At 44.6% G+C, this 9,654-nt stretch overlaps 1 protein-coding gene across 1 annotated transcript; it reads left to right on the top strand.

The window, feature by feature from the left end:
• Positions 1 to 252: 252 nt before the first annotated feature.
• Positions 253 to 1,126, top strand: LOC108657853 (MICOS complex subunit Mic10). Its single transcript, XM_018110508.3, has one exon. The coding sequence runs from the start codon at positions 501 to 503 to the stop codon at positions 720 to 722; it is 222 nt and encodes a 73-aa protein (XP_017965997.1). The 5' UTR covers positions 253 to 500; the 3' UTR covers positions 723 to 1,126.
• The last annotated feature ends 8,528 nt before the right edge of the window (positions 1,127 to 9,654 follow it).

The raw sequence follows: 9,654 nt of genomic DNA on the forward strand, positions 1-9,654 counted from the left end.
TACTTTATTTAAGTGCCAAATTGCTATTAGGTATTATACATAAAAATATGGGAAAATTCATTGGACTATTTATCATTATTGAAAATTTTCTTTTCTCTGTTTTTTTCATTCCTACATACCAGAGCTCATAAATTTCATATTCATGCACATACGCAAATTTTCATATGAACAAATATCAAAACAAACAATCGATATCGTATGTATAAATAATCGATATAGAATAATAATATCTGAGTAGGCTTTGCTCCACTGCTTTCGAGGCGAGCTTTTGGATCGTTGACTTTTGTGAGATTTAGTTTTTCGAAGCATCAACAACATTAACAATCGTGCCTGATTTTAAGCGTATCGACTTGTTTTAGGAAAATTTCCCGTTTTTATGTCAAAGTTATTTTGAAAGTAAAAAAAGAAAAAACGTAAAAAAAAGAGAGAAACACGACCAATTTCCGCTGGGTTAGGTGCTGGATCTGCTGGGAAAGACTTGAGGCCACTATCGTCCAACAATGCCCGTCGAGGAGAAGGTGTTCTTTGAGGACCAGCCCGGAAGGAAGTTCGATCGGTGCATGGCCAATGGCATTGTCAAGGGCGGCGGCGGCTTTGTCGTGGGCGCTGTCATATCCCTATTATTTCTGCGTCGGCGCGTTTGGCCGATCTTGCTTGGCACTGGATTCGGCTTTGGGGTGGCCTACAAGACGTGCGAAAAGGATTTGGAGTCGTTCAAGTAAACTCTTCAAGGGATTCTCAAGATTCACAAAATTCAACAATGCAAGCACACACACACACGAACACGCACACACACACACATATACAAAACTTTGGCTGTGTACATAACTATGGCATTCTATATGTAAAGAGATACATATATAGACAGAGAAACAGAACAAGAGCAAACGCGTGCAACGAAGGCGAAGGCAAAGGCGATGGCTACGGCGATGGCGATGGCGATGGCTACGGCAAGGGAGCGACAGCGGGAGAGGGCGAGCGTGAGCGAGAGCGAGAAGATGAGCAAGCAAGCATGTCACTCACAGCATCTCTGCACTGTCAGCCATCTAAGTTTTATGTTGTAGCTGTTACTTGTTGGACTGCCAATTAAAATTCAATAAAAAAATACATGCAATTCCAATGAAAATGATGCGCGCTCTTATCACAAAATGGGAAATCAGCGAATCGGGGCATGACTAGAAGCAATCAGTACGAGTTCCATGTAAAACAGTATCAGCAAGATCCGCACAGGGAGCGAGAGAGAGAGAGAGAGGGAGAGAGGGAGAGACTGAGAGAGAGAGAGCTGAAAGAGAGTCGCTGCGCATGGGGCAAGTTAAAAATCTTTGGCCGGGTCAGCAACAAAGTCAAGTGCAGCGAGACGTGGCACAGCCAAAGCGAGTTGCCTGCCTGACTCAAGGAGCTCACGTTTCGGCTGCAGTAGCTGGCTGCCTCATGTTGCATGCAACCTGGTGCCGAGGCTCGTTTGCCCGTCACATAATCTGCTCCAAATCAAAATTGCTTATTAAACGTGGAGCTGTGGATAGCTGCAGCTCTCGCTGCGCCTACAGCGTCTCTCGCTCTCGCTCTCGCTCTGCGCCTCTCACTCTCTCTCTCTCTCTCACTCTAGCTCATGTGCGTTGTGGGCGCCCGCAGCTGGCATGGACATGGCTCTGGCTCTGACTCTGACTCTGACTCTGTGGACTTGCGTAGCGCCCAAAACGAATCTGTCGCCGCATCGCCAGTTGCAATGTGCCACGAAAATTGCTGCCGAATTCTGTTGCACAGTTGATCACGATTGCCTGGTTCGCGGGCCTCAATAAGCCAAACATCTTGATACGGATGCGGCGCTACAGGCTGCACATTGATCGACGATGACGACGACGACGACGACGACGACGACGACGTGCAAAGCTGCCAATGAACCGATACCAGCCGCTGGCTAACAATATCTACCGCCCTCTCTCCCTCTACCTCTCCCTCCCTCTCTCTCGCTCTGGCAATTTCTACGTTTGCCCTCTGAACTCGATTGCATTTTGTATATATTATAATTGCCGGCCACGGCTCTGGCGCGTTATCTCTGAGAGAGTCAGCCTGCCAGCCTGACAGTGCCTGGTCACTCAGTCACTCTAGCCTGGTCGATGGCCCATGCAGATAGAGGAGACTGGCCGAGTGCTCCGCTTCCATTCGATGCGCTGCCCATTTCTCGTATCGCTGATCGGCGGCGAGCGCAGTGCTCCGATTCGGATGCCACTTTCCAGGAAGCGGCAAATGGCCAAGCGCACAGAACTTGTCGCATTAGCACCACGTTGTGTAGCTGAAATTAATGCGATTGCTGATTGCATTTATGCTCGCCCCGAATAACGAATAACAAACGCGATGCGATGCGATGCGATGCGATGGCCGATGGCCGATGGCTCTCGATGGCTTTCGATGGCAGGCCTTGTCGATGCATGAAAGCGCAGCTCAACTGGCTGCAGATAGATCAGAGATTCGCCATATATGGACCTCTATATATATATAGACATCATCTATGGACACTTTCGCGAGTCTTTAGCAAGCTGTGCCAAATGCTAAGCGATTCGGTGCTCACATAACTCAAGTCCGAGTGCTGCCCATTTGTGCTTTTATTTGGGACAGTGCTGCCCATTTCACTGGCAGCTGGCGTAGATCAAACTGCATTGCGATTTATGGCATCTTTCCCGAAATTGTTGTTATTATTTGTTATTCTGTCGGACAATTAAGTGGAGCTATTTGGTTCCAAAGGGCATATCGAGCATGTTTAACAGACTGAAGCACTAGATATTGATAAAGTACTGCATCTATACTTATAGATATACTTATATAGACTACTGATAATGCATAATTCCATATTGATACGCTATGCCACATAAAAAATCGAATCCTTGGAGCTGTGACAATGCTTAGAAGAAGCTTCACTATCAAGGGAAGAGCATTATCGTTGCCTTTCCTTTCCAGCTGTCGATGCAACTATAATCATATAATCACTCTAAGTTCCTAGATTTTCAAGCCTAGTTCGTAGATCGTAAGCCCCAACGAATAGCTGAGCTGAGCAGGGTATTTGCTCGTCAGTCATTGCCGACTCTTGCGTCTGCTTTGTGAGCGCCAAGCTCCAGTTACCAAATTGCAAAATGACGACAACATGTGTTTGATTTTGATGGGTTGCTCGCTGAGCTGAGCTGAGCTGAGCTGAGCTGAGCTGGCCTCGCTCTCATGGAAAAGCTGCAAACGATCTTGGCAAAAAAAAAGCGCAAGCAGTTACTACGACAACAACAACAACCACAGCAGCGGCGGCAGCAGCAGCAGCAATAGAAAAATGGAAAGGTTCCCAAGAAAATTTAGATCAATTTTCCTAATTTACTTGAGCGCAGCGATTGCGTGTCGTGGCGTGAAAAACGGCACTTGAAAATTCCTACAGCGCCTGCAAAGGAATCGCAGTTGCTGCCCGACTGCCAAAAGGGAGTTGAAAAGAAGAGCCAAACCAACAGAGAGAGAGAGAGAGCGACGAGCAAAAGAAAGAAAAAATATAAATCACGACTCAAGTTTCGAAAGCGCGAAACTGTTACCAAAGCACTTAAACTTAAATTGGCCAGCGACGACGACGACGACGACGATGACGACGACGTCGACTAAGGTAACAGAGTAAACCGAGCCACAGATTCAGCAACTGCAACTGCAACTGGGAGCGCAGCTCAGCTGAGCTGAGCAGAGGCAAAAGGCTAAATTAGAAATAGTGTAGATAGATACGCCAATAGAATTTATAGCGGCTGCGCGTAGCCTGCGTCGCCATGATCATGCGGCATGAGCCTGCACCGCCATCACCTGCAGCACCACCAAACCACCAAGCCAACTCTAGCTGCGACTGTGGCTGCGGCTGTGGCTGTGCCCGGGCAGGTTAATTTTGGGCACGACGCCCAATGATGACGATGATGATGGCAACGCACGAAGCGCGGCCTGCCTTGGTCATGAACAGCGTGTAGAGCGTGTAGAGCGTGCACAGTCGCTGCTTAAGTTTAATGGAACCAATTGAAGATATTTTGTGGCCAAGTGATAAAGTTGTATGCCCAGTTGGTGGTGGTGGTGTTGTTGTTGTTGTTGTTGTTGTTGTTGTTGGTGGGTGCCGAGCCCAGCCAGCTAGCCAGCTAGCCAGTTAGATAGGAAGCGGAGCAGCGTTTGTTCATCAACAGCTTCGCTGGCCATCAGCTGAGTGGGCCTCACCACGATCATCCATTAAATGATGCGTAAGCGTAAACGTGATCATGCGTTTGCCTGCCTGGACTGCCTCTACTGCCTCTACTGCCTGGCTGCCACACTAGATCACACGATCTTGATACACAATGGTTCTACACAGTGAGGGATCGTGAAAGAATTACTAAGTCGGATATCGGTAAACTACGACTTTGACTTTGACTTCGTTCTTTGGGGCTCGGTCGTCGTCGTCGGACTGCGGACTGCGGACTGCGGACTTCAGGTCTGAAATGTAACCGAGTTATGTGAAAATTGCTAAAGAATTTTCGTGCCTAGCTAAGGCTGCTGCGAGTGGGAGAAAGAGACAGCATGAGAGAGTTGAAGAGTCCAAGAAAACTTTCAGCGAGCATCAAGCAATTAAAATAGCTCGAGGCAAATATTTGCAGGCGTTCGATATTTATTGTAGAACTTAAATACTTAAGTAAATTATTATAATAAAATATTTAATAAAATATGTATATTTTTGAATGAGGAAAAAGGTGTAAATTATAGATATTTGAATTTAATTATGATATAATATAATATAATACAATATAATATAATATAATAAAATATAATAATATAATATAATATAATATAATATAATATAATATAATATAATATAATATAATATAATATAATATAATATAATATAATACTAATAATTATAACACAATAAATAAATATAGGTGGGAAATTAATATTTATCGATATTAGCAGAATCCTTAACTATAAAAGTAAGTGCAAGCGATCTATAGTTATAGATTTATCTTACTCCATCCATATTACTTTAATTAACGTGAAACGTTACGACTTATGTATCTATAATAAACAAATGTTAATGAGCAAACGATACTTATCGATACTTGCACTATAAATAATATTTATTGATATTTCGAATGCTATCCTTAAAAAGAAAAGCAGAGCAAGCCATGGACACTTATATGAGCAATACCATGTAAATTACAGAAATCGATATTTAAAGAATAAGGAATTGTGATCGATATTCATAAGGCTTGAGGAAAAACCAAGTGCAAATGATTGATATCTATAAAAGTTTTGCATATAAAATGTATATATTATATATGTCGCCTTTCATAGAAATATTATATATTTGTCAATTCAACTAAATCAAGATATTAAAACATATGTATATGTAAAATATATCTAGATATTTAAATATATCTAATAATTTCTTGAGCCCTGGCAAGACATTAAAAAACTAATTTAATGACTTTTGGTAACATTTTGCATATCGATCAATAAAAATCGCACTTTAATTAAAGCAAAACTTCATTAAACGTAATTTAAAGAAAAATAAAATAAAAATTAATCAAAAATTCAATATTTTACATATAAATTTTGCTTTGACTTTGAGCTGTCTTATTTTTATTTCAAAACTTTTACCAGAATATAAATAGATCATATTCATACAACATTTGCAAAGACTGTCTTTGATAGTCATAGCTCGATAAAATTCTTGAATATATATTTCATTTTTCACTTATTATTTTTTGCACAAACTTGATTTCAAAGGAAGTTTTTACTCGATTCTCTGCTAATTTCAAAAGTTGATTTCAATAGGGTCTTTCAGGGCGAACCTAATCGATAATTTCTTAATTAAATTTCGTGCGGCCATGGAGCGAGTGAGTGGGCTACTGGTTCCGCTCGGAGACAATTGGGATTGGCTTCTGGTTCGGCTAAAATGCAAAATGCCTGACCTTACGCAAAAGCCATTTTGTGAGAGGCGGCGACGTCGCTGCTGACGCAGACGCTGACGCTGACGCAGACGCTTCCGCTGCTGTCGCCAATCAATCAAACGGACGTCGACGTCTTGCTGTTGTTGTTGTTGTTGTTGTTGCGGCTTTTATTTATTTTGGCTCATTTTTACGCTTTATGCACTGCGCACTGGGCCGCAATTTGCTGCCTCCCCCATTTTCTGGTTGCTTTCTTGTTGTTTTCTTCCTCTGCTGCTGCTGTTGCTGTTGCTGCTTGCTCTGCTTCTTCCTCGTTTTCTTCGTTCGTGTTGTTCGTGCGCGTCTTGGCCTTCTGCTTGTTGCTGTGGCCATTAAATTTGATACCCACTTATTTGGCCAATAAAATTAACCTACCTCAACTAACCGGAGCCCCGTTCCAAGAGCAAGGGCCAGCTCGGCTTAAACTGTGCCGTCGTTTAACTGGCCCTCATGTGTGTGTGTGTGTGTGTGTGTGTGTGCGTCTGTCTGAAACATTGGGTTGGTCGGAACGGCGGTGCCTCATGTGGGTAGGGCTCTCGTTTTGGATGCGCCTAATGAGCATTGGCAACCACCGCAAACTGCTCAGCAGTAAACTTATTTAACATACATACGGCCGGGTCAAGAGAGCTGCTAGCCAAAGAGTCATTTCTCCAAATGAAATGAAGATTGAAATAATCCAATAATAATCAATAATGAGAAGTGCAGAGAAGGGCAATCAATATTTGCATATAGAATGAAGAGCGTAACGCAGTTAGTGGTAAGCCGGAGAGATAAAGAGAGATGGATGGTATATAGAGAGAGTGAGAGACGGAGAAGTAGGGTGTAGAAAGGAAGAGAAAGAGAAAGAGAAAGAAAGACAAATAATATGAAAGAATGAAAGCAAGATAGAGAGACCCATAGAGCTAGATATATAGGGAGATAGAGAGAGAGAGAGGTAGAGAGAGAGGTAGAGAGAGAGAGAGAGAGAGATAGATTGGGAGTAGGACATACAGAGAGAGAATGAAAAAGTTAGAGATAGAGAAAGAGAGAGAGAGAGCGATAGAATGGGAGTAGGACATACAGAGACAGAATGAAAAAGTTAGACATAGAGAAAGAGAGAGGGAGAGAGAGAGATAGATTGGGAGTAGGACATACAGAGAGAGAATGAAAAAGTTAGAGATAGAGAAAGAGAGAGAGAGAGAGTGATTGGAAGTAGATAAGACAGAAAGAGAATGAAAAAGTTAGAGATAGAGAAGATGAGATAGAGTTAGGCTGAGGGAAAGAGAGAGAGAGAGAGAGAGAGAGAGAGAGAGACAGATTGAGTTAAGACTCGCATTGTTCATACTGATAAGCCCAGTTAAACTTGGCAACTTCTCTCTAAGTCTCTCTCTCTATCTAGCTCTCCATCTCCATCTTTCCCTGTCTCTCTGTTTCCCTGGCTATATAATCATCCCAGCGGTAGCTGCTGCACAGAAGCCCTGGCAACCCTTGAAGTAGGTGCGGCCCCATTGTCACCAGCTGCTCCACTCGGGCGGCTGTAAAAGGTGCGACAATTTAGACGTCGTCGCTGTCGTGGTCGCGCCTTGTCGACGTCACTCCACTCCACTCCAGGCAGAGGATGAGAGCTGGAAGCTGGATGCTGGATGCTGGGCGCAGACAACGCACCAATTAAAGAGTCGATCGCAGCGGCTCTCGTAATGGGATTGCATTGGCAATCGGCAACGACTTGGGCCTGGACTGGGGCCCGGCTCAAATTGGGGACAGGCAGCAACGGCTGCCCATTCACATTCACATTCACGTTCACGTTCGCAGTCGCGCTCACTCGATTGTGCGAGTGTCCATTGTCACTTGTTGCAATAAATTGAAATTGACCAAAAGCGTGCGGTGCCACTTGGCTGAGATGTCTGCGCCCCTTGGCACCCGCTCCTCTGGCACTCGCACTCGCACTCGCTGGCACTCCACATTACTCATGGTGCCGCATGCGGCATGTATCTTGTTGCAAGTGCTTTGGGCATTGGGCTTGAGGCCCGTCGCCCGATTGGCTTGACAATAAATGTCAACACTTTGCGGCCGCTAATTTATTTGCGCGCCTGATGCGTGCCCCATCGCTGGCGGCCAGCATTTCTCGTTCGCACCATGAGCGAGTGGAGGGGAGGGGAGGGGCTCGGTGCGTTGCATGTTGTAGCTGACTCCGCGAATGGGCATGCTCGTTACATAGAGCACTGTCGCGACCTTGAACCCCGAGCTGATTGCGTGAGCCGGCGAAAGATTTGCATTTCAATGTGCATAAAAGAGGTGCTCCAAAGTTATCGTTATCGTTATCGTTATGCGTGCTGTTATCGGTACATCTTACTCTCTCGCATTTCTCTGTAACTGTTGCATTGGATTATTAGTCTTTCGCTTTTCTCAATTTGTTTACCTTTCCTTAAATTCATCAACTTTGCCGTGTTTACTTAGTTTGCTTTTTCTCTCGATTTTTAGTGGCTTTTATCGATATTTGCTTAGCCATTTATACGTAAGTGCAGAATCATGTCTCTCTGTGGATGTCCTTAACTTTGTTTAGTTTTTTTTCAGATCTATTTTGTTTGCATTGCTAATTTTGCTTACATTTTGTCATCGATATATATCGATACTTGTTCTCTAATGATGTGTACTCACATCTGTTTCCTAGCTGTTTCTACCCTCCCTAACACCCTTGTTACTCACTGTATACTCTTCATATAACTTATTTTTTGATCATTCCCCTTCTCTCTTTCTATATATCTCTCTCGCTTACTCCCGCCCTCTCTCTCTGTCTATCCATCACTCATCTGCACCTTCTTAATTTGCATTTGTTAAGGTTAACGCGTCTGCTTCATTCCTTTGATCTGGCCCAAAAAACTTTCTCAACACTTTCTTTCTCTGCGTCTCTCTCCCTCTCTCCCCCCTCTCTCTCTCACTCTCCCTCACACATGTGCCTCTGCATGCCATTTATCGTCATCGCAATAGTTTTATAATTGCTAACAACCTTCTCAGGTTTGCCCTTGCCCCTTTGCCAGTGCCCAAAAAACTGAAGAAAAAAAAAAAAAAAAAACAAAAAACCAAAACAAAAATAACAAAAATTGAAGAATCAGCTCTGGTCGGGAGTCAGCGAAGCGCGGCGGCAACCAAAGTGTTGGCCATCCACTGGACAGGCACAGGCACAGGCACAGGTAAAGGTAAAGGCCGGCGTCCTCGCCGCGCGGCGTCGCTGTCGTCATCCTCGTGGTCGGTTGGCTGACACGCGGCCGCGGCAGCCGCTGATGGTCAGAGCCAAATGTAGCCGGCGTCCAGTGGCCAGGCAATTAAAATTTTGCGGCGACTGAAGGCAGCCGCTGCTTAACAGAGCCGCTGCCGCTGCCCTCTGCCCCTTGGCCAGCAATGCGATTCCCTTTTTGCCTAAATAAGTCAACTGTTACGACGTCGACGACGACGACGACGACGGCGTTGCGGCCAAATGGGCGTATGAAATGCAATTAAATTAAATTTGCAGTTGCAAGTGTTCGCCGTGGCAGCAGACGATGAGCGGAATGGGTGAGAAGAGCAGCAGATAGAGCGAGAGCGAGAGAGAGATGGCTGGTGTGAGAGGGCGGGCAAGAGCAATAGAAAGGCGAGACGACGCAGAGCTGTAGCCGTAGCCGTAGTCGTAGCCGTAGCTGTGAGCGAGACCACAAACAACTTGTCATAATGACCAGTG

This window comes from Drosophila navojoa, chromosome X (assembly GCF_054131105.1).
Source record: "Drosophila navojoa isolate 15081-1374.11 chromosome X, UAZ_NAV_1.0, whole genome shotgun sequence".
NCBI classification, from domain to species: domain Eukaryota; kingdom Metazoa; phylum Arthropoda; class Insecta; order Diptera; family Drosophilidae; genus Drosophila; species Drosophila navojoa.

What these genes read in the sequence shown, in the direction of transcription:
- LOC108657853 (XM_018110508.3), top strand. Translation starts at nt 501, where the DNA reads ATGCCCGTCGAGGAGAAGGTGTTCTTTGAGGACCAGCCCGGAAGGAAG.